The 24735-nt window shown below is 45.4% G+C and overlaps 1 protein-coding gene across 1 annotated transcript in view; it reads right to left on the bottom strand.

Moving 5' to 3' along the window:
* Positions 1 to 24735, bottom strand: part of BUD23 (BUD23 rRNA methyltransferase and ribosome maturation factor) — a 566502-nt gene that overhangs the window by 189886 nt on the left and 351881 nt on the right. Inside the window, exon 8 of the mRNA XM_044054140.1 lies at positions 23452 to 23537. Coding sequence (XP_043910075.1) covers positions 23452 to 23537 — 86 coding nt within the window. The remainder of the gene's footprint in view (positions 1 to 23451; positions 23538 to 24735) is intronic.

The following is a 24735-nucleotide window of genomic DNA, read 5'->3' as shown; positions in this document are numbered from 1 at the left end:
AGTAAAGTGAAGTTTGCTTTTGGAAAGTTTTTCACAGTAGTTTCTTTGATTGGGGGTGGTGGAATGTGGATAACCAGAGTGATTAGTTTATGGTCAGATCTAACCAGCAAGGGGTTGACCTCCGGTGTGGAACACCGGTCGCACATGTTGGTGATGCCCAGGTCCGATATGTTGTCACCTCTGGTGGGGGTGTTGACCAGTTGATCCAGGGCATTTGAGTTTATAAATTCTAGGAAATGTTGGGCAAGGGAGTTTGTACTTGAGTAGTTCTCCCAGTTAATGTTTGGGTAATTGAAATCACCCAATATCAGGATGTTTGGTAGGACCTCTGTTTCCCAGTGTTTCCAGGAATGCGGAGTGGGGGTCCTGGGACATGGTGATCTGTAGCAAGCTATAATTTGAATAGCAGTTTTTCCCATTGTTAGTTGCACATGGATGATCTCTGAAGCATCGTGCTGTGCCAACAACCTAGAGGTATGGGTATCCTTGATGAATATGGATACTCCCCCGCCTTTTGTATTTCGGTCCGGGTTTTGTAGCTGAAATGTATGGTACGAGTTGTAGCCTGGTAGTGCTGGGGTGCTCTCTGGAGCCTTAAACCAGGTTTCTGTTACTGCAGATATATCGATTTTCTCCATACTGAGGAGTGCCTCGAGTGCGTGCATTTTGAGGTTTAGACTTCTGGCATTGAGTAGCATTACCCTCAGTTTTTTGTTACTTGTGCTATTTACGGCAGTGCATTTTGTCTTTTGAGCCTTGCCTAAAAAAGGCACTATGGGGGGTGGCAAGAGCCTTGGCCAGTATTCGAAAGCCTAAGGGTGACAGGTGCAAGCCATCTCTAGCGAAGCAGCGTGGCTTGTCGAGCATGTCATCCCAGGCTGACAGACACTGGATCCCCTTTGAATGACACCAGAAGCTTAGCCAATTGTTGAAATTGATAATTTTTTTCTCTATACTGTGGTATAATTCTTGGCAAGGGCAGGATGCTACTCAGGGTCAGGGTCATACCGGCCTAGGCTACATTATCAGAGAGCTCTTCCATGTCTCTTTTCATGTAGTCCAGGGAGGTACGGATCAGGTCATTCACACTAACATGGACAATGACAGTCATATTTGCAATTGTTCTGGAGTGACCCGAGTGCTTGTGTTATGTGGCGGATCCTGGAACCCAAAAGGCAGCTAACAGTAACCTTCTTGTTCAGCCTAGTGAGTGGGACGACAGTATGCCTGACTATAGAGTCACCTATTACTAGTGTGTTTGGTATGTTATTTTGCCTTAAGGGCTGTGATTGTGTGGAACACTGGTTTTGTGAAGTATGTGTTTCATGGTTTGTGTTGGGGGTGGAGGTTGCTTGGATGTCTGCTTGGGAGGTTTCTGTTGCTTCTGCAGATTTTTATTTAGAGCCTCAGGGTATGTTTTCGTGTATTTGTGTGTGTTTTTTGTCAGTGCTGGTTTCTTAGGTCTATGTGAGACAGGTGGTGTGATGCAAGTAATTCCCTTCTCTTGATTGCCTGGGTCCAGTCTTGGGTTGAGAGAGCTTAGCCTCCAGTTCGGCTGTATAGTTGCATCTCTCGCATGTATTAGTGTTTGGTGGGAGGAGGAAAGGGCTGTCTGTGTACAATGCCCAGATTCACCAGTTGGACTGGAGAGTACACCTGAAACTGCCCTTTGGACATGCCTGGATAGGTACAATGAACTGTTTTACTGATTGGCTGGTAAGGTCGATTAGAGAGCCTTGTCCTTCTCTACAGTATGGGGGGGGGGGGGTGTCTAGTGCTAAGGTTCATTAGTGATTGCTATGAGTTTTGCGCAAGTGCCGGTATGAGAAGTGAATGGTTTTGTGTGCTTAAGTTGAAAGTTTGTCTAGTTCCAAGGGAAAAATTCAAGAGTAGACTTTGGGGAGCGGGGAATAGTTATACCCTAGCTAGCCGGCACTGCCCGGCACGCAAAACTGCACAAATGCGGGTTTTATAGCAGGGAAATGAAAGAGATAGAAATTAGCCCAAAATGGCCAATAAACTACTAATTTCTGGGCTGAAACCACTCCTCCTGGGACAGATAGTCTGCTCAAAGCTCCCCCTCTCACAGTGAACAGAAAAACTTCCTTCTATCCAAGTAAGGTATGGGCAAACACAGAAATTTGCAACACAGCCCTGAATTCAGCACTAACCTGAAAACTGGACTATACTAGCTTAGAAAGGCGGGAAAACAAGCATATTTTTTTTTTTTTTTCAGTGTAGAAGTTCACTGTAGGATACAAAGTCAACATCACACTACATTCATCTGGAAGCATATATAAGAGATCTGCCATGGAAGCAATATCTGGATATTTCAAGGCTGCATGCATTAAGATATTTTAACAAGTACTCTGGTGGTATGCATCAAATCCTCCTTCCTCAAATATTTGTTCAGAGATTTCTGAAGGAAAGGATGAGTTGTCAAAGGCAAGTCCATGGTGGACTTCAAGTTGGAGGGTTTCTCCATGTTGTCATCTGTATAGGTTGGAAGGCTCACCTTTTTTACCGGTCTAGAGTTAAGAGTTCCTGTGGCTTTTGAGTCCTCCAAGGACAGAAATGGGAAGATAACCTTGCCCTTCCACTCCCCCAAGCCTGGACATGCCCTTCCACTCCCCCCCCCCCCTAAAGCCTGGACATGCTCTTACATTACCATGTGGTGGACTTCTAATAGGCAAAGGGCCACATCTTCCAAAGGCACTACTGGGACTGGAAAGGCCAGGCATCATGTTTGCACTATGTCATATTACCAAAGGGTCTACTCTTGCAGACATGAAGCTAGGTCTCTTCATACAGCTGCTTACTGCCAAGTGCTTAACTAGCAAACCTTACAGTAGGAGAAACTTTGGGCCCCTCCTTGCTCCAGGCTATCAATCCTGGGATAATGGAGCAGAAAACCTTGGGAGAACAATCCTCAGTTGTGCATGCTGCCATTCATCTCTGGCCAGGGGATTTAAGGGATCACTCCCTAGGAGGAGGAGGCCAGTTGTGAATGTGCTCTGGTGATGCAAACAAGCGATGTCATGCCTACATGCCATGCTTGAACACACACACATTCACTTTCAACATGGTTGCTGGGGGTGTACCTCAGAGGTCGTTCATCAGCCACAGAGACGGAAGATGACCAAATACCTCTAGACTGGTTAATAATACCATGGAGCTCATCTACGTGCACGTCACCATAAATAAGGGTCCCTCACAATATCATGGCTAGCCACGTCACCATCTATGCCCCTAGAATTTCACAACTCCTACATAAACCTACTAGAGGTGCTCATCATCCAATCAAACACCCTATTCATGGGTGACTCTCTCTACAGACTGGGAAACTTGCACAGTCAAACCCACGGGCAGAATGCTTCCTGGACATTTTCATAACCATCCAGAAGATCAAACATACTGGAACTGGTACTCACTGACATGGGAAAGCATTGCACACCCCCATCATGTCCTCACTAGTGAGGTCGTATCACAAAGATGTCTCCCTTGAAGTAAAATTCAACCCAGAAAACCAAGCTAAACCAATAACAGGAACTATTCTAAGGCAAACTACATCATTTTAAAGTAACAGTTTATCAAAATTCAAGGCGCCCCCTAACCCTAAGACAACAGCTATCTATGCAAAATTATCCAGAGTCCCCATACAAACGTGAATAGCTGCAAAGAATCTGATGTACCTACCAGAAGTAAACCCAAAACAAACACTAAAAATAAAGCCCATTGGTGGAATCCTCACCTAAAGAGAGCACATTATAAAAGAATACTCACGGCCAAAATCAGGAGGGGCAACTCCCTTAAAGACAAGTGTTCTAGCAGAGTATCCCAGGGCTCCGTGCTGGGTCCGCTCCTGTCTGGCATCTACTTCTCAGAAGTCAAGGCTAATATTCAAGACCTCTGGCTCACCAAGTTCACAGATGACTGTAAATTGGGAGCTATTACAGATTCCCTCAAAGACACCAACACCTTGCAAAAGGATTTAACATGTCTTCTTAACCTGGTAGACTTCTCAGAGAGTCACCAATGCAATGGACGAGGATAAAACAGTGCATACTGCACATCTTTACCTAACCAAGGCATTAAATACAATACCACTCAAGCATTGTTGACAAACTCTCTAAACTAAGCAGAAATATCTACATAACTCACATTTCTGACTGACTCAGACAGGACCAAAGAAGTCAGGATTAGTGAGACCACCTCCACCAGGACACCAGTCACTAGCAGAGTACCTAGGGCTCTGTGCTGGGCCCACTCCTGTTTGGCATCTACTTCTCAGAAGTCAAGGCTAATATTCAAGGCCTCTGGCTCACCAAGTTCACAAATGACTGTAAACTGGGAGTTATTACAGATTCCCTCAAAGACACCAACATCTTGCAAAAGGATTTAACGCAGACTGTTGCCAAAGCCATGGCCTAAAACTCAGCGCCAACAAATGCACTGTACTGCCCTTTGGGAAACTGTCAACAAGTTAAATACTACAGAGATGAGAGTCGACCCAGTAGTAAGGGATCTAGGAACATATGTAGACAACAATCTGGTCTTTGACCAACATGTAACTAAGATGGGAAGAAAATAGTACTATTTTGCCCAGATTATAGTAAAGGTATGGCATTGAGGTCCAAAGAAGTTATAGTACCACTCTACTTGGCCCTTATCAGACCCATCAGTGAATACAATATTCCTTTTGGCATGTATCTAACCAGACAACTGCAAAAGCTGGAACACCCAACAAAGGTTTCACAGCAGGAGAATTCAAAGCAAGAATACTCTGTCCTACACTGATGGCCTAAAGGCCATGTCTCTGCATTCAGTCTCCTACGGGCTGCTAAGACGGATCTTTGACTGGCTTATATGGCTTCCTCGGACCCAGCCCTGATGGATCTGTTGCACATGCACAAAACAAACCGCACCAAAAACATTAGATGCAGGGATCTGAACTTTGCATGCGACACAGAATGTGCTGAAGAGACAGGTATGCGTCCCAAAGGATCCCTGCACTATGGAACAGGATCCCCATCGATGTAAAGTTCATCCTTGACCCTATTTAAACAAAACCTTGACAACTGGATGTGAAATCATAAATTTATCCCCATTCTGGCCTCTATGCCCCTTAAGGACAGAGACCATCAATAAGAAAAATATTATCCTAACACTCACCCCCACAAATCCTTAGTTACCTCCATACTAACATGGCTCCCCATAGATACCCATCATACTCGGGATCCAAATGGTTTGGGGTGTGCAGCTAGGTGTGTTATGGCCCTAGTGGTTGTCAGCCTAGTAATAACCAATAAATGTTGAGTCCTTTGTAGTCAAGGGGTGGAACAGATCACATGAAGACTGAGGTAATCTTAGGAACAGACTCACCTCAACGGGAGTGTGTCTGATGTCTACCCTCCACTTTTATTAACTACTGATGGTGCCCTCTGCAAAGGCCTGGGACTCTGCAAAAGATATTCCTACAGATCTCCACACTGGTCACTCAAAACTGCTGGCATCTTCCAAACAAAGTACACCACAAACATCTCCATTCTGACTCTAGCCAAGTGAGAGAGCACACTTACGGCAGTGCTTTACTCTGAGCTCCTCTCTGAAACAATACAGTTAATGCACACTGCAGGACTTGAAGACCTGGAGGCCACACTAACACAGTCATGTCTTGGATGTTTTAGGCATTGAACTTGACAACTGTTCCTTAATGAACATCAGGGTTAAAATGTAGAGTGAGAGCAGCAGCAGTAGAAAAAAATGGGAACCACATGGCACAGGCCTTACCTCCTACTATAGAAAATATCATAGCAGACACCAGAAAAAGGTGCTCCACATCCCTGAATGCAGCACTATCAAGAAAAGTAAGAAGCTAAACTGATAGATGAAGAAAGGGTAAATCCAGATCACAGATTCTGATACAAGAGTTTGAGACATTTCATATGATTTAAAGTAGAAAATGAATGCAAAAATGCAGGAAAAAGAGCTGGGGTATGATTTAAAGATGCAAAGGAAAGGCATCATACCATAGAGAGAGGAAATTTATTATTCTGCACAGACCTGAGAGACCTCACTTTGACTATCTGTAGTTCTGGAGACTTAAAACTGCAAGTACAGCTATGACAGAGAGCACGTCGTCAACCAAATGATGGTGCAAGCACACAGATCAAAAAATAGAAAATGTATCTGTAGGAAACCAGTAGGGAGAACAATCAAAATAAAGACTAGAACAATATAAAAACAGAAAGGTGGTTCAAAGAAGGAAAGATGTGTTCCTCTGGCCACTTGATCCCACACCCAAACTGGTGTGGAATGTTTGCTAAGCCAATCTGCCAGAACTCTGGCCTGATGCACTGTTCTTGTATGCCACAACCCTTTCCACTTCAGTCTCTTACATACACAGCTTAATCACCATCAGTTTTTAAAATCTCGTCAGAACCTGCCCGGTAGTTTCACTTCATTCAGACAACTGCCCCGTTCATTCCATGGACAGAGGAATCAGGCAACCCTGGGAGACAGCCCCAAGGCCCAGTAGTTCTAGTCCTGCAGAGTTGCCTGCCATCTCCCCTAGCAGGGCAACCCCCTTCCTCTGTGGCTCTTATGAGCTGAACTGTAGCTACCCTCAGAGGGCAAGCCTGCCTCTGCACACCAAATTTCCTTAAGATTATAATTACACACTACGGCATGTGCTCACTAAGCTGCAAGTCCCTGGGGTGCAACACCTAGCATTTCTGCTAGGTGTCACCCACGTTGTGAGCCACAGCCAAATCCTACAAGGACCCAGGCTGCTATTTGAACTGTGGTCATATGCTATGTAATCAGGGCATCATTAGCTTTATGCCATGGAGCTAGCTCATACATGTCTTAAAGTTATGTACTCACCATAACGGTCCACCTGCATTGTTCTTCATTTGTCTTCAAACTGTGGGTACAAGCACAGACATCAGTGCAGAGTAGGCCATATCCAAGCTACAGTGCTGAAACTGAGCTCTTTCCCTACCCAAAATGCCCCTCTCTCCTCCATCCCCTCAGAATGAGTTTGCCAACAAAAGGTACCTGACCTAGACCTATAAGCAAGAGTGACTGCCAACAACCCTTAAAAGAGGGGGCATAGAGAGAGCAAAAAGCCACCTCTGCCAAGCCAAGTACTCACGGAAAGGGGGAAGGAGGGAAGGAAAGTTGAAGACAAATGAAGAACAACAATGCAGATGGAATGTTATGGTGAGTACATAATTTCTTTATCTGATACTGCTGTCTTCATTTGATCTTCAACCTGTGGGGCAGAGTCCCCAGCTACTTAAGCCCCAGGTGGCCTTAAGGAAGGATGTTCCGTACCATGGCGGAACCAAAGGAAGCTCTGCTCCTAGATGAAATATCCAATTTGTAATGGGACATGAAGTTGCGAGACCTAGCCCATGTAGCTGCAGCACAAAAATCTTGTCCACTGGTTCCCTGGAGGAGAAAACTGAGGAGGTAGATACAGCCCTGGTAGAATGCGTCTTCACAAAAGTAAGACAAACAACATGCTTTTGATAAATATGCATTTGGCAATCCAGCTGGCAATGGTTACCTTGGAAACAGGCAATCCCAATACAGACCAAGTAGGATACAAATAACTGACTGGACTTCCTGAAAGATTTGGTTCTATCACGACAGAAACAAAGCTGTCAAACATCAAGCATGTGTAATTAAGTATTCTCCTTTGTTTTGAAACACTGGAAAGAACACAGGAAGATGGATAACCTCATTAATGTTCTTCTCTGAAACGACCTTGGGCATAAAGGAAGGATTCGGCCTAAGCAAAACCCTGTCTTTGCGAAAAATTAGGTACGGGGGTTGAATACAAAGGGCATGCATCTCTGAGACCCACTTAGATGAAGACAAACTGAATATCCACCATTGCAGAGGGCTCAAAGGGAGATGACACCAGCTCCTGAAGTACAAAAGTTAGGTCCCAAGGGGGAACCGGATCCTTAATGGGAAGCCGTAAAAGAAACTTTCCTTTCAAAAAGGCCTTGCACAATCTAGAAGTGGCCAAAGAAGAATGCTTTAGCCCATGATAATGGGACATGGCAGCTAGTCGAACTTTCACTGTAGAGGAACTGGCGCCTTGGATGAAAATACAAGCCAGAAAGTCTAAAACTGAAGGAAAAGATGCAGTAAAGGGAGCCACTGAATTGTGGGAAGCCCAAATGGAAAACCTCTTTCATTTACTAGCATAGATCTTCTTAGTGGACAACTTGTGAGCGGAAAGCATTATCTGCTTCATAGGGGATGATAGGCCGGACACTCTAGCCATCACTGGAACTGCAGAAGCCAAGCTGTGAGCTTCAGCTGTCCAGATCCAAATGTAAGTTGCCCTCTGGATTGGAAATCAGATCCAGACATCGATCCAGAATCCAAGGAGGACTGACACTGAGACCAAAGAAGGGAAAACCACACCTGACGAGGCCAGAAGGGGGCAATGAGGATCATGCGGCACCTCAACCACTGAGCCTTCTGAAGAAATTATGTCCTAAGAGGAAGGGGAGGATACGCATAGAACAGACTGGGGGGGAGGGGCCAAGCATGAACTAGAGCATTTCTGGGAGTCCCTCCTTTGGGAGGAAACTGGGCAAAGAAGTCGCTGCACTTGGCGTTGGAAGGTGAGGCAAAAAGATCACAGCTTGGTTGACACCATTTCTGGAAGACCACATCCGCCAATGACTGTTTCAGACACGACTCGTGAGGAGACAGAATGGCCCTACTGAGTTTGTCTACTAGAATGTTGGAACTCCCTGGAATGTGCGTTTCAACAGGAAAGCAGCCTGAGGAGCTCGTCCATTCCTACAAGCTCATGGCCTCTCAACAAAGGGGGTAAAGATCTGGTTCCTCCCTGTTTGTTGATATACCAGACCACTCCCATGTTGTCTGTCTGTATCGCAATCCTTGGGGGAGAAAAGAATGCAGTGCCTGCAACGCCAGAAGCACTGCCTTTATCTCTAGAATGCTGCTGTGAAGATTGTCTCTAACTCTGACCACGTTCCTTTAACAGTAAAAAAAACCTTACACACAGAAGTATTCAACAGCACTCCGATGAATTCAAGGGAACAGAGAGGGTCCAATTTTGATTTGGGAAAATTTATCGTGATGCCCAAGGCTGAAGTTAACTGAAGGAACTCTAACCTGGCGTGAAGAAGCTGATGCTTGGTGGGTGCAGTCAGAAGCCAGTTGTCCAGGTAAGGGAAAACCTGTATCCCCCTGCAGCCTTAGATACGCTGCTACTACTGCTACCACTCTGGTGAACACCCTGGGGGTTGTGGTGAAGCCAAAGGGAAGTACCCTGAACCAATAATGCCTGGCTCCTAAATCGGAAGCACAGGAACCTCCTGTGACTTGTCCATCTTTATATGGTAGTATGCGTCCAGGAGGTTGATCGAGCACATCCAGAAGTCCTCCTGAAGGTATGAAAGAATGGACTGAATGCAATCATCTGGAATTTGGTGGTTTTGGCGACAAACCTTTTCATTCGGGTGAGATCCAGTATCGGTCTGTGTCCCCCCATCTTTTTGGGCACCATGAAGAATCTTGAATAGACGCCTGATCCGGAGAGTTCTGGGGGGACAGGCTGGATGACTCACTTGTTAAGCAGCTTAGAGATTTCCAGTTTGGCTGCCTCCTTGTGAGCGGGTGGAACATCCGGCAGAGACTTTTGGGCCTTTGGAAGATGAAGAAAGGGAATCAGTACCCCCCCCCCCAAATATTATCCTTGGCACCCATCGATCCAACATGTTGGCTTCCCAGACTGAAAAATACACAGAAAAGCAACCCAGACTGCTTCCTGGGTAGAACTGGGCAACACCTTCAGGGTCGCTGGAAGGGTCGGTCTGGGTGGCAGTCCCGAGACCCTTGTTCTCTTGAAGCCCTCCTGCCCCTAGGGTGGCATCTAAAAATCATTCCCTGATCTGCCTCCAGGGGAAGTGTTAGCAGGTGCATCCTAATGGAAAGCCCTGGATTTTCAGAACCACAATCTCTTACTGCCTCTCTGATACTTGAAGTAGGAATGTTGAGGAGTAGAAAACCAGACTCCAGCGGCAGACAGGGTGTTGCCATACTTCTCACACTGGGCTAAAGTCTCCTTCATGGATGGACCGAACAGGGAAGATCATCAAAAGGGGCATTTGTGAAGTACGCCTTGAAGGCCTCAGAGAATCACAAAGCCGCATCCAAGCGTGCTGCCTACTAGTGATGCCTGAACCAGCTGCCCTAGAAGCGAATTCCGAAGCATAGGAAAGGAACCTCATAGAGATGTTAGAAATAGCTTTGAGACTGTCAAGTCTAGAGGAGATCATCATCTTCTGCTTTGCCGACATGGACTCCGGGGTAGACACAGACAGTTCCTCGATGAGCAAACTCTGCAGTCTAGTAACATGCACCAAGTATTTTCAGCTACCTCAGAGAAGGTTGCTGACATATAAACACTTCCCCAGTCTGTCTATCGCTCCGGACTCCCTGTCAGGAGCATGGACAAAGAAGCCCTCCTGGGAGAGCTCCTTTTTTGTGGTGACTGCAACCACCAAAGTGTTAACAGGGACAGTCTTCTACCAAAAAGGCCTGTCTGGCGAGGGGCTAAGTATTTTGTCGGGGCGCTTGGGTACTGGTTCCTTTGCATCCAGTTCCTTCTACACCCTGCAGGTGATGAGGTCTACTAAAGGGTCCGCAGGGAGGGTCACCCAGGAACTAGATGGGCCTGTGCTGAACGCCTCCAATAACACCGACTTATCAATATTGGGCTTTGCGGCAGACTATCCACCCTTCTGACGCAGAATTTCCATGATGTCACTGAAGGAAACATCATCGGGTGGAGATTGGGGGGGGGTGCCCTCACCTTACTCCCAGTCAGTGCCATCCGTGATAGAATCAGGGGTTGAGTCAATGTGCCTGCTTCTGCACAAATGCTTCCAGTGGACCTCCTCAGGGGAAGACTCTGGGGAGGAACCAAAGCCTGGGGCTTCACAGGGAGAGAAACCTGGAGAGTAGAGGCAGGCTGTACTGGAGACGTCAGGTGCAGAGTCCAGCTGGAGCAAAAAAGGATCCGGAGGGGAAGGCATCAAGATCTCGACATCGAAGTCAAGAGGACTCTCTCCACCACGTCGATCATCAATGGAGAACGGGAGATGGCGCTGCATGCTTCTGCACCGAAACACTCAACGCCAGTGGAGCCGAAGCTCCCTGACCCCATAGGGCGCTGATGGGAGTGTCGGTGCCAAGCTGCTCTGCACCAAAGCTCTGAGAGGGAGGGAAGGCACCGAAACCCTGGGAACAGGCACAGAGCAAGCTAAGATTTAGAGCCCTCCAGCACCGAAGAAAAAGGGGCTGAGGAATCCAAGGCCATGGTTGGCGGCTAAGAAAAGTACAGTTGTGTACCCTTCCCATAAATGTAGATGTTAGAGAGTATTCACTGTTGTAGCCCTCACATTTGAGTTAACTCTGCCAGGGTAGCCCTCGGCCAGCCCGAATAGCAGAGGCTTAGTATTTCTGCATCGGCTGCTGTCGCTTCAGTACTGACATCAGGTCATCAGTAGCATAAAGTAAGACAGCCGATGCCATTACATCAGTCTTTCTTGTCATGCAGCCCACAGCAGAAGCAGTTCGAACAAGTGACAGTCAGCCGGCACCAGAGTTTTGTCTACCGAATTCAAGCTGAAGTCTTCTAAAACTAAGTACCCCGTTGGGGATCCTTTTTTCTTGCACTAACAGATGTCAGAAAAAGTTAACAATTGTCTTGTCTGTGGAAAGCAAATACCACACAGAGATTTTCATTCTTACTGCATCACTTGTTTAGGCACAGACCACGACGTCTCCCACTGTTGCTTCTGTGCTTTATTCAATGCCAGAACTATCCGTTGTTGGGCCCTTATTGTAGCTAGATATTTTCGCTTACAGTCCTCCAACTCCAACATGGTTTCAGTAAGCCATCAGACAGCAGATCTTCTGAAAAAGCACAAAGATATGGACAGAGACAGACTGCACAGGTCCAAACTTTCCGATGACGCTCCCGTTAAGCTAGTAGTCAGTTCTCTGGCCCTCAGTGAGGTGATTTTGCAACCCCTAACACCGGTTTCTGTGGATTTGCAGGCTGCTACTGAGACCCTTTTGGAGTCCAGTATGCCGCATGATTCTTCGACTAAGGATCCTGGGGTTGTTTCTACCTTGGTTGGGTCTGGAGCTGCTTAGCAGACACCGGCTTCTGAGGAAGGCCTTCACTCTACCGATTCAAGGCACAGACTACTTCTTTCGCTTCTACCATTGTTTTGAAAACAACAGAGTTTCTTAGGCCCAGGGTACGAACGCCACCCAATAAAATGACGACCCAATCTCAGGCACCTGTCTCCTTGCCTCAGACCCAAATGCTTAAAATGGCGGAAGAGCTTATCATGCAGATCAGGGGAAACCAGGCTACCCCCTCCAAAAGAAAAAGATCTGTCCACTGTAGTTTTGTCTGAAGAGTCAAATGACTCAGATGCATTTGAATATGAAGACATGCAACCCCTCTCTACTTATGAGGATTCAGATGCAGAGGATGCCATTCCTTCAGCCTTTCCCCCAGAGGATTTTTCCTTTGGGGAAACCCTTCACATCTTAAGGGAGCATTTCCAATGGGAGAGTCAAGACTACCCTCAGTCTAAAAAGAGACTCAGGAAATTCATAGATCTTTCACAGCACAGACCCTTGGTCATCCCCCCAGTCCTGGATGTTGTGGAAGACATTTAACTGGAATCCAGCCTGACTCCTGACACCCTCCCTCCTGCACCCAGAAAACCAGAGAGGTACTACAGAGTCCCTGACTCACACAAATGTTATTTTAAAAATCCTACTGCTGACCCTGAGGTAATTTCTCAAGGGCCTAAAGGGATTAAAGCAACCTCCGCTAAGAATCCCACCCCCTCAGACATGGATTCCCAAGCACTAGACAGACTAGGTAAAAAAAATATACACCTCGGCTACCCTTGCTATCAGGGCACTAAATTGTCACTTCAATATGCTAAAATTACAGCAGCATACCCTGGAACTCCTCAAACAAAAAAGTTCTTCTTTTCCTGCTTCTGCAGAATCTAAAGAGTTATACATGAATGAATGCATTCTGCAAGTCAAGCAACTAAAAACACCTTGCACTGTGGTTTTTGACACCCTAGAAGCTTTTTGCCGAACAGCAGTCACCGTATCTGTCATTAGAAGGCATGCATGGCTTAAGGAACAGCCCTTGCCAGACCATATCAAATCTAAATTGTTGGATGCCCCCTTGCACAAAGACAATTTATTCGGCACCAAGGCAGAACAGGTCTTAAAAAAGATGGAAGAAAAAGCAAAATCTATGCAGAACGTTAAGGATTTCTTACAGGTCCAGCCACCCAGGCTCAGTAGTCATTGTCCCACCAAGCACTGGTCCTTTCCTGCTCCCACTAAGCCTGTTCAGTCCAGACCCCAGGGAACCAGACCCCACCGACAGCAGCCACAGGGAATACAGAGATCTAAGCAGTGGACTACCTCCACTTCAAAAAGTACAGTTGTGTACACATACCATAAATGTAGATGTTGGAGTGTATTTACTGTTGCAGTCATTACATTTGGGTAATATGCTGGCAGGTTGCCCTCAGTCGGCCTGATTAACAAAGTCTTGGGTCCAGCATCGGTTGCGGTCCCTTCTTCCATGACGTCAGGTCATCAGGGGTATAAAACATGCAGCAGACGCCATTACATCAGTTTTTCTTGCCCCAGATGTCAGGTGCCCCCCAAATGGGGAGCAAAATATATAAGTAATTAACAACACAGAAATATACCTCCAAACAAAAACAAATACACCAAAAAGGCTTTTAAGCATAGTAAAAGAAAGTAGAGGTATCGTAAGAGAAAAACAGGGGGCTGGAGGGGAGGGTAACCAGGACTGCAACAGTGAATACACTCTAACATCTACATTTATGGTAAGTGTACACAACTGTACTATGTTCTTCGTGTTTCACTGTTGCAGTCATTACATTTTTGTAGATTCCCAAAGCTATGGTTGGGAGGATGGATTTATACAGCATTAGGACTAGCTATAAGGCCCTGCAAAACAGCAGTGGCAAAGCCAGCTCTAGATTTAGAGAAAATTAGTAAGTGATGATGCTTGGTGAAAGTATGAAATGAACTCCAGGTAGCAGCTTCTAGAATATCCCTGGTAGGAACACCTCTGAGAAAGGCTGTAGAAGCAGATGCAGCCCTGGTGGATGAGATCTGATCCCCTGGGGGATAGGTTTTCAGGGTGCTTATAACAGAAATGAATACAATGGCTTATCCATTTAGAAGTGGTTTGTTTTGAAATAGTCTTCCTCTCTGCCTCTGCAGCAAATGCTACCAGCAGTTCAGATTTTCTTCGAGATTTAGTCCTGCCCAAGTAGAATCTAAGCTGTCCGTGTACATCCAATGAATGCAGAATCCGCTCCCCCCTGTTCTGTGGATTGGGAAAGAAAGTTGGCAAATGAATGGACTAATTAAGAGCCACACTAGATACCACCTTGGGCATGAAGGATGGATTGGTCCTGAGTGACACCTTGTCCGCATGAAAGATGATGAAAGGCTACACTGCCATAAGGGCCTGTAATTCAGATATTCTTCTAGCTGAAGTAATTGCTAAAAGGAAGGCTGTTTTCCAGGAAAGAAATTTTAAGTCCACAGTAGCAGCTGGCTCGAATGGAGGTAGAGTGAGTTTCTCCAATACAAAGTTAGGGTCCCAGGCAGGGGTTGGAGCTATCCTGGGTGGTCTCAAGTTTTTGGCCCCTCTGAGATACTGCGTTAGCAGAGGATGAGAGAAGAAAGGAGGTTCTGTGTTGTAATGAGCTGAAATGACTGAGGCGTGGATTTTAATGGAGGAAAAAGACAGGCCTTTGTGAAGCATCTCAGTTAAGTATTGCAAAATCTGAGGTAAATTGAGCACTGCTGTGCTCATCCCTTGAGATTGATTCCAGGCACAGAATCTTTTCCATTTGTCAGCATAAGATTTTTCTAGTACTAGGTCTTCTTGCCTCCAAAATGACATCCATCACTGGTTTGCTGGAGGGATGCTAAGGGGGAATTTAAATGATTAGCCAAGCTGCAAGATTTAATGTTTGGAGCAGGGGGTGCAGAATTTGGATCTCTTGCGGAGACAGTAAGGAAGGTGTCTGAGGCAGGTGCCATGGAGAAATTTGTGACACAGCGCAGGAGTGGGTACCAGTGTTGGCATGGCCAGACTGGAGCAATCCAAATCATTTTTGGTTTATCCTGTCTGACTTTTAGTAAAACGTTGGAGAGCAGAGGCAGAGGGGGAAAGGCATAGACAGATAGGTTTTTCCAGCTGAAGGACAGAGCATCCACTTTCCAGACCTTTTTGTGATGAGTTCTTGTGCAAAATTTGTCCAACTGGTAGTTCTGGGGTGAGGCAAAAAGATCTATGTCTGGGCTCCCCCATTTGCGTGTCAACATGTTGAAAATCCATCGTTCCAGTATGCATTCATGTGGGTCCATGAGATTTCTGCTTAGATAGTCTGCCAGAATATTCTGCTTTCCTGGCAAGAATTGAGCTTGTAGTTGTACTTGGTAGCTCAAAGCCATGTTCCACAATGCCATGGCTAGTCTGCAGAGGGGGTAGGAACGTGTACCCCCCTGCTTGTTTATGTACCACATAACCATGGTGTTATCTGCCTTTACCAGTAGTTGTCCTGGATGAAGGTAGTCCTAGAAGGCTGTCAGAGTATTCTGTACAGCTAGCATTTTTTTTTGATTGATATGAAGGTGCTTTTGATTTGGGCTCCATTTGTCCTGAATGCACTTCCCTGCCAGATGAGCCCCCCCATGCATAGTCTGATAAGTCTGTAATTAGGGTTTGGGCAGCAGGGGGTGGTGTGAATAGCAGTCCCTTGTTTTGGTGGCAGGCTTCTGCCCACCATAGGAACTCTAGACGCAGGCAAGGTATGATAGGAATCATTGTTTCCAGGCTGTGACAATGTTGACTCCATAAACTTTTTAAGTACCACTGAAGTTTCCTCATATGCAGTTTTGCATATGGAATTAGAAGAATGCAGACGGCCATGAACCCCAAGGCTTGCAGTATTTGTCTTGCAGACAGCAGGGTTTTTGTGGCCACCTGTTTGAAGTGAATTTGCTTTTCTGGCGTAAGGAAAGCCATCTGGCAGTTGGATTCAAGCTTTCACCCAGGAATGTAATTTTTTGAAAGGGTACCAATTGTGATTTATTTTTGTTTATGGTGTACCCTAAACAAGTTAGAACCCTTTTTACAAATGCCAGATGTTTTAGAAGAGTGGCCTGTTTTCTGCCTGAATTAGACAATCGTTCAGGTATGGATATATTTGAATATTTCTTTGCCTGCAAAATGCAATTATTGGAGCCAGGCACTTTGTGAATACCCTGGGCGCAGTAGACAAGCCAAAATGCAGAGCAGAGAACTGATAATGCAAGTAGCCTGCTTTGAAGCGAAGGTATCTTCTGCAAGATTCCCTGATTGGAAAATGCAAGTAAGCCTCTTAAATCTAGAGTTGCCAACCAGGCATCTTTGCCTAACATAGGAAGTAACTGGTGAAGAGTCAGCATCTTGAATTTTGGAATGTCCAGAAAGGTGTTTAGAGTAGACAGGTCCATAATTGGATGCCATGATTTGTCTTTTCTGGGTACCAGGAAAAGCCTGGAATAGAAACCTTGTCCCTTTTCCTCTTCTGGTACCGGTTGAATAGCCCCATGTTTAAGAGGGAAAGTACTTGTTTCTGAGCCTCTGCCCACTGATTTGGAGGCAGATCTGGCCACCCGCTTGGTGTTGGCAACGTATGGAAATGAAATCTGTATCCTTGGGGCACTATTTAAAACCCATTTGTCCTTGGTTATAAGTTGCCAGTTTTTTGCATGAAGAGCCAGTTTTCCTCCCAAAGGGGCGGCTGAGAGGTAAGTGCTTGGTAATTTTAAAGGAAAGTCATTGAGACTGCTTACCATACGGTGGTGTCTTGTTATTTCCAGATTTGGAAGTGGAAGCACCCCACTGCTTAGTTCTGAGAGTCCCTTGGGACTGAAACCTGGTGCTTTTTGAGTGTCTGGGTTTGGCTTGAGTGGCTCTGGAAGGAGCTGGAAAGGACCAGTCCTTTGTAGGCCAGTGCCTACTAAATCTAGGAGGTTGTACTTGTAAAAAAATCTTTCACAGTTTACATAGATTTAGCTTGATCTTCCATCTTTTTTAGAACTTCTTCAGCCTTATTGATGTAAAGGGGCATCCAACAGTTTTGCTTTAACATGATCAGGCAGAGACTGTTACTTAAGCTAAGCATGACTTCTAAGCACAGACCCAGTAACAGCAGCCCTGCAAGAGGTCTCTAAAGAATCAAAACCACACTGCAAAGTATGTTTTCCAACTTGTTCAGCTGAATGCAATAAATCCTGTAAATCTTTATTTTCCACACAATCAGAAATCAACATAATTTTCTGTTTAAGCAGTCCCATGATATGCTGCTGATATTTTGGCATATGGAATTGACAGTTTAAAGCCCTGATTGCCAAGGTTGCAGAAGTATAAACCTTTTTACCCCATATATCCAGTGCCCTGGAGTCTCTATCAGAAGGGGTAGGATTTTTAGCAGTAGAAGCCTTAATGCCTTTGGGCCCCTGAGAAATTGTTTCTGGATACGCAGCAGGATTTTTGAAAATAAATTAGTGGGACTCAGGAACCCTGTAGTATATGTCTGGTTTACTAGGGGCCGGAGGCATGGAATCTGGGGCCATACTGGATTCCAAAAACACATCAACAATGTCTAGAACAGGAGGTATAGCCAAAGGCCTATGCTGAGGAAGAAGGAAATCCCTAAGCCTCTTTTTGGATTCAGGAAATTCCCGACTTTCCCAATGGAAATGCTCCCTTAAGATATACAAAGTTTCCCCAAAAGAAAAATCCGCAGAGGGAGAAGCAGAGGGAATGGAATCCTCTGCATCAGAATCCTCATAAGTAGGTATGGACAAATCCAGGTCATTAGAAGAGTCAGAGGAAACAGAGTCCTGTTCAGAAGAGTCATAATCAAGTTCAGCCCTAGGACTCTTAGAAGGGGGTTGACTACCCCTGATCAGAGTAATTAAATCTTCAGCCATTTTGATCACTTTTTTAGACATAGATTGAGATTTAGGCCTTAGTATTGAAGGTGGAGTCGGTTTAATATGCAAGTCTGTAGGCCTGAATACACCCTCAGAAGCCGGTGCCTGCACAGCAGCTCCGGACCCATCCAAGGTAGAGACATCCGCGGGTTCCATAAGTGAAGCATCTCGCAGCATACTCTCTGAATGGGTCTCAGTAGAGGCCTGCGAATCAGAAGTAGTAGGTATCAAGGGCTGCGAAAGCGCTTCACTGAGTACCAGCGAACTGGCGACTGGCTTAGGAGAAGAGTAGTCGGCAGCTTAGGACCTCTGTCTTTTTCTGTGTGTTTTTTTTGGTATTCCAGTAGTCGAATGGCTAACCAACGTAATTTCTGGATAACTACACAGAGAACCAAAATATTTAGAAGCAAAAAAGTACAGACGACGGATAGTGTGCTGATTAAATAAAGCACAAAACCGACAGCAAGGTACGTCGTGGTCAGGGCCTAGGCAAGAAATAGAGTATAAATGGAAATCCTTATGAGGTATTTGCTTCCCACAAGTAATACAATTATTAACTTTTACTGAATCCATATGGAGCAAAAAAAAAGTTACCCCAACGGGGTACTTAGCTTTTAGTTGAATACTTCGATTCTGAAACTCGAAAACGAAAATTTCAGGAGTCAGCCGACTGGCACGTGCGAACTGCTTCTGCTTCGGGCACTGCACGGCAAGAAAGACTAATGTAATGGCATCGGCTGCATGTTTTATACCCCTGACGACCTGATGTCATGGAAGAAGGGACAGCAACCGAAGCAGGACCCAAGACTTTGTTAATCAGGCTGACTGAGGGCAACCTGCTAGCAGATTACCCAAATGTAATGACTGCAACAGTGAAACATGAAGAACATCCAGGGAGTTCTAAACCACCTCCTTATGGTAAGAACTCACAATGACGCACCTACCCCAATCCCTCCCACTGCCCACTTTCACTTACTCCTACGAGGAAAACTCTCCTTTCAGGCAAACACCTGGGCCACCATTACTAACAACCGTTGGGTTATCAATATAGTGTCCCAGGGTCACATTTTCTTTCCACACCCTTCCAACCCCAAGGGGTTCCCAGATCTTCCAACAAACCAGTGGGCAGAGGTGCAAAAGCAACTCCTTTCCCTGCTCTCAATGAGGGCAGTACAGCAGGTTCCTGCAGAACAGAAAGGCCAAGGTTTCTACTTCAGACTTTTTCTGGTACCCAGAAAAGAGGGCACCTGGCACCCCATCCTCGATCTGTCCATTCTAAACACCTTCCTGGTGATCCCAAAATTCAAAATGCTCACCCTCCAGCAGTTGCTACCCATGCTCTCCAAGGATGCTTGGCTAGCCAGCCTAGATGTAAAGGAGACCTCCACATTCCTATCAGGGAAACATGCAGAAAATATCTCTGTTTCAGGGCAGGATCTCGACACTTTCAGTTCTCTGTGCTTCCCTTTGGCGTATCTACTGCTTCCAGAGGTTTCACAAAATGTCTGGCTCCAGCCATTGTCTTTTGCAGACAAAGGAATATCCAGATTTACCCATACTTAGATGACTGCCTAATTCAGGCAGACAGCCAGGAAAAGCTGCTCAAGCACCTGGCTTTTGTAAAGTCCCTTCTAACCTCCCTAGAGTACACCATCAGTGAAAAGAAATCCAAACTGGTGCCCACCCAAAGGATTATATTCCTGGGGGCATGCCTGGACAGAGTATCCCAGATGGCATTTCTTACACCAGAAAAGCAAATTTTCCTGACTTCTCTCAACTAGCCATCAGATCCTACCTATCTGCAAGGAAAATGCTGCAAGCTCTGGGGTTCATGGTATCTTGCATACTACTCATTCCATATGCCAGACTGCATATGAGGAAACTTCAATGGTACCTAAAAAGCCTTTGGTGTCAACACTCCCATGACCTGGAGAATCTTATACCTATAATTCCTTGCCTCAGCAAAGATTTTCTTTGGTGGGAAACAGCATGCCACCATAACAAGGGACTAACTTTCTCACCACTCCCTGCCACCCAGACCATCACCACAGATGCATCAGACTATGCCTGGGGTGGACACCTGGACGGCAGGTGCATACAGGGCCAGTGGAGCCCACAGCAAATCCCTCTGCACATCAACCAAAATGAGATGATGGCTGTACACCTCGATAGCTTTCAACCCCCTTCTCTTCCCAGTGGCTCTGCTCATCAAAACAGACACCACCCACTGTGATGTGGTATATCAACAAGCAGGGAGGAACTCACTCTTACTCCCTATGCAGGCTGGCCATGACCCTTTGGCACACAGCCTCTGCCATGCACCACCACCCATTAGCACAATTCCTACAGGGTTCTCTCAACTCTCTGGCAGACCAATTAAGCAGAAATCTTCTGGATCCCCACGAATGGCAGCTCAACAGAAGAACCTTCAACCTAATATCTCAGAAATGGGGCACCCCCTGGGTCGACCTCTTTGCCTCCCACACCAACCATCAGCTCTGGATATTCTGCACCAGGGAGCATCTCCGCATGGCTTGGAAAGTGGATGCCCTGTTCTTTCCCTGGGTCAATCTATTGGTGTGCGCCTTTCCTCCATAGGTTCATAGATTAGTACTAAGCTAACTGCCTTTGCGAGCCATTTTAAGCATAGACAATTATCCCTTGTGAGACTCGAACCCTGCACCTTGCGTTTGTAAGGCAAACACCTTAACCAATAGGCCACCCTCCCAACACATATCATACCATTTCCTCTCATCCCCAGGGTGCTGCTCAAAATAAGGGTGGAAAAACCAAGGACAATTCTTATAGCTCCAGACTGGCCTCGCCAGCACTGGTACCCCTTACTGCACAGCCTGTCTCCACTGCCACCTTGTCATCTTCCTCCGATTCCAAACCTCCTGACCCAGAGGGAAGGGGAATTCATGCATCCCCAATTGCAGACCCTCAATTTGGCAGCTTGGCTTATTACCCAAGCTCTGATAAATCTGCCAATCTCAGTAAACAGGTTTTAGATGTTATATGTGAGGCCATACACCTTACCACTAGAAAGTCAATGCGGACAAATGGAAAAGGTTCTGCGCCTGGATTCAGGCTAAGGGAGCCAATATGGCACAGCCCTCCCCCTCCCTCTTATCCTGGATTACTTAGCTGACCTGCTACACACCAGCCTCTCTTTACTCTATTAAAATCCATGCCTCTGCTATCTCTGCTCATATTCCCACTGAGCATTCAGGCTAAGGGAGCCAATACGGCACAGCCCTCCCTCCCTCTTATCCTGGATTACTTAGCTGACCTGCTACACACTGGCCTCTCTTTTTCCTCTATTAAAATTCATGCCTCTGCTATCTCTGCTCATATTCCCACTGAGCAGCCCCTTTCCTCACACCATTTGATCAAACAGCTCCTAAAGAGGGGCTAGCAACTTGAGGCCACCCAGAAGAGCACCAACCCCAACTTGCGACCTTAACTTTGTGTTGGAAAAGCTCACCCTGCCCCCCCCCCCCCTTCAAACAAGCCTCCTCTGCAGAAATAAAATTTCTCTCCTGGAAGACGGCTTTCCTTCTGGTCATCACTTCAGCCAGAAGAGTCTCCGAACTGCAAGCACTCATAGCTGTGGAACCCTTCATCATCTTCCATGCTGACAGGGTATCCCTCAGGACTAACCCGTCATTCATGCCCAAGGTGGTGTCCAGTGTGGCTCTCAACCAGTCCATTCACTTGTCAACGTCCCTGCTTTTGCTCCTGGGTGACTTACCAAGAGGTTGAGTCCCTGCAACCACACTAGAAGAACTGGGTAACAAACCCTTTAATATTAACTTGTTTCTCCTGTCCGCAAGGGTACAAGAGGAAAAACCTGGACAAACAGAACACCCACTGTCTAGGTGAGGAACAACTAAAAACACTACATACAATGTATGACCACTCTAGGGTGGGAGTTCATGTCCACACCCAGTCATTTCTTAAATCCAGCACCCTTCTCAGACTTGTCAGCCATGACAGAAAGAAAAGAAGGGGGAACCTGCTGAAGAGAACTACAATAGAAACGCTCTATGCAAAACGCAAAAGGTAGGGGGGAAGTTATATGAAAATTTAAACAGTACCAGAGTACCAAGAAAATCCCGACACTAGACAAAAAAACTCAAGATGGAGCTCAGATGACTCGCTTGCAGCTGAAATGGTGGCAAACGAGATCTGGGTGGATGGAGAAGAAAATGGCATTATGGGTATGGGAGGAGTTCAGTTTCGGCACCGTAGCTTGGATATGGCTGGCTCGGCACCGATATTGGTGCCTATACCCACAGGGTGAAGATCAAATTAAGACAACAATGTCAGATCTCTTAGTTCATAGAGGCACTTTGCCATTAAAAGCAACCAACCGCAAAGCCAAGCAGCTGCTTTGCACAAGTAGCTTTAGAGCAGGAAAAGACAGAAATGGCTAGACTAAGCAAAGGTGAAATGAAAATCAATAAACATTTGGGTGAGGGGATGACACACTAAATGAATATTTTGCTTCAGCCTTGAATGGAAGATACAGAAGGTTATACTGAGAGGAAATACTCTGAAAAGGAGTAGCAGTAAACAGAATGCGGGGGTGTAAATTCAGGGGGATAGTTTCTAGAAGCAAGAAGTTAATGCTTCCACTCTATAGCTCCTTGATCAGACCACACCCTGAACTCTGGGTGCAGTTCTGAAGACCATATAAGGAAAAAAGTATTATGCTGGTGAGCTACCAGAAAGGTCTGCAAAACAGAAGAGAAATAATATGACCAGAGGCTACAGGAGTTAAAGAGTTAATCTTATCTGAGACCTGACGGGGGACATGATATTGCTGTGGGATGTGAATAGGTCACATTAAAGAGAAAGACAGACAAGAAGGAAGGAACACAGGCAGCAGACTGGGGGAACTAGCTACTTATTCACAAAAGTTATTAAAATATCTTTTCATAGAGTGAGTTGTATACCCTTGGACTAGACTATGAGAATTGGCAGTGGAGAGGGAATTCATACAGGCATTTAAGAGGGCATGGAAGAGGTAAAAAAAAATGGGGTAAGGGTGAAGGAAGGGCTGGGAAGTATGTTAAAACACTTAAAAGGATATACTAGACAGATATACTTCCTTTCATCATTAAGCATTGCTTCTTACTAACCAATCACAGTGGTCAATGAAAAGCCACAAAACTGTGTGGAGTTACCTCCAGTTTTACTGACAAATGATATAAGCAAGCAGTAAACCAGTAAACACTGCCTGGTAATGGGAAAATTCCTCCATCAACAAGAGATGGACATTGTAAAATACTTAAAACTTACTTTTTGGCCTTAGTGCTGTTTGGGAAGTCGACAACTAGTCCACCAGTGAAGCCTGCTTTCATTGCCTGTGCAGTGATCAGCTCCAACTAGAATAAAAAAAATATATTCATGGAATACTGCACAGAACGAGTCTAACTACAGCTATTAATAAACTTTTTTTCTGACCATATGGTATAAAAAAACGACAGTGTCTTCCATAGTCAAGTAAACAAGAAATGGCAATAGAAGAGTAGAAGAAAACCCTTACCTGTAATAACCTGAAGCACATCAAAATATTTTTTTTCTTGTGCAGATTTGGTCTTTTAAAAATATTTAAAAGGACTTCTGATATAAAAACACCACATCTCAGAAGTGCCTAACCTGCAGATACAAAGGGGCAGAAAGAACCATACTGCCAATAAACAAAACAGCGGACACTTTTGCTTACTGCAGCAGTCAAATGACAATGGAAGAAGACCATCAAGGTGTTGCTCTATATGGTTTTGTTTATAATTTACTACACAGAAGACACAATCTGCTATAGGAACTGGAAATGCAAGCATATTTCAGATCTAAAATTGGTACCCCCACCCCTGGGACATCATCAGATTTCATTAATTCTGTTTCAGGTGATAGCATTAAATCAGCCCAGTTTAAAATCTGTACATATAGGCAAAATTGTTTCAATGTTATTTTTACCAAGTACACGGTACACTTCTGGAATGGTTATCTTCCATTCTTACATTTTTAGTTAAGACAGTGCAAATGGGATGCACACTGGCTTTTTTTTCCCCCTTCTCATCACTAATGGTGTTCTGTTGGCCCTCTGCATTAGTAAGTTGAGCACTGATAAAATGACTGTCATTCACACTTCAAAAACCGTACTTCAAATGCACCCAGAAAAAAGATGATTTTCCCTCTGGTTCAACACCACATTTGAATTTCTAAACATACTCAATGTCATACTGATGTCATGTATACGGTGAATGCTGTTACCTATGGACTTCATACAGGACGCCACAACCTTGGCAATACCTTGGTGTTAAACCTCAGGGCAGACTGGAAATTAAACAGCAAATAATCTTTTCTTTAAACTGGTAACATGACCTAACCTGATACCCAACTGTCAAACCTACCTTGACTAAGAAAGTGGCAACCAACTATCACTTTAAATACACACACAAGTGGCAAAAACTTTCATATGTGATCTGGACATTTTAAAATGACAGCAGCTGCAATCTACACACAACATAAGCTAACAAACCACCTGTGGAATGAAGAATTTCTGCCCTGTTTAAACCAAAC

This window comes from Protopterus annectens, chromosome 13.part0, assembly GCF_019279795.1.
Source record: "Protopterus annectens isolate FY-2018-M chromosome 13.part0, PAN1.0, whole genome shotgun sequence".
NCBI classification, from domain to species: domain Eukaryota; kingdom Metazoa; phylum Chordata; order Ceratodontiformes; family Protopteridae; genus Protopterus; species Protopterus annectens.
This window is presented reverse-complemented; position numbering and strand designations above follow the sequence as displayed.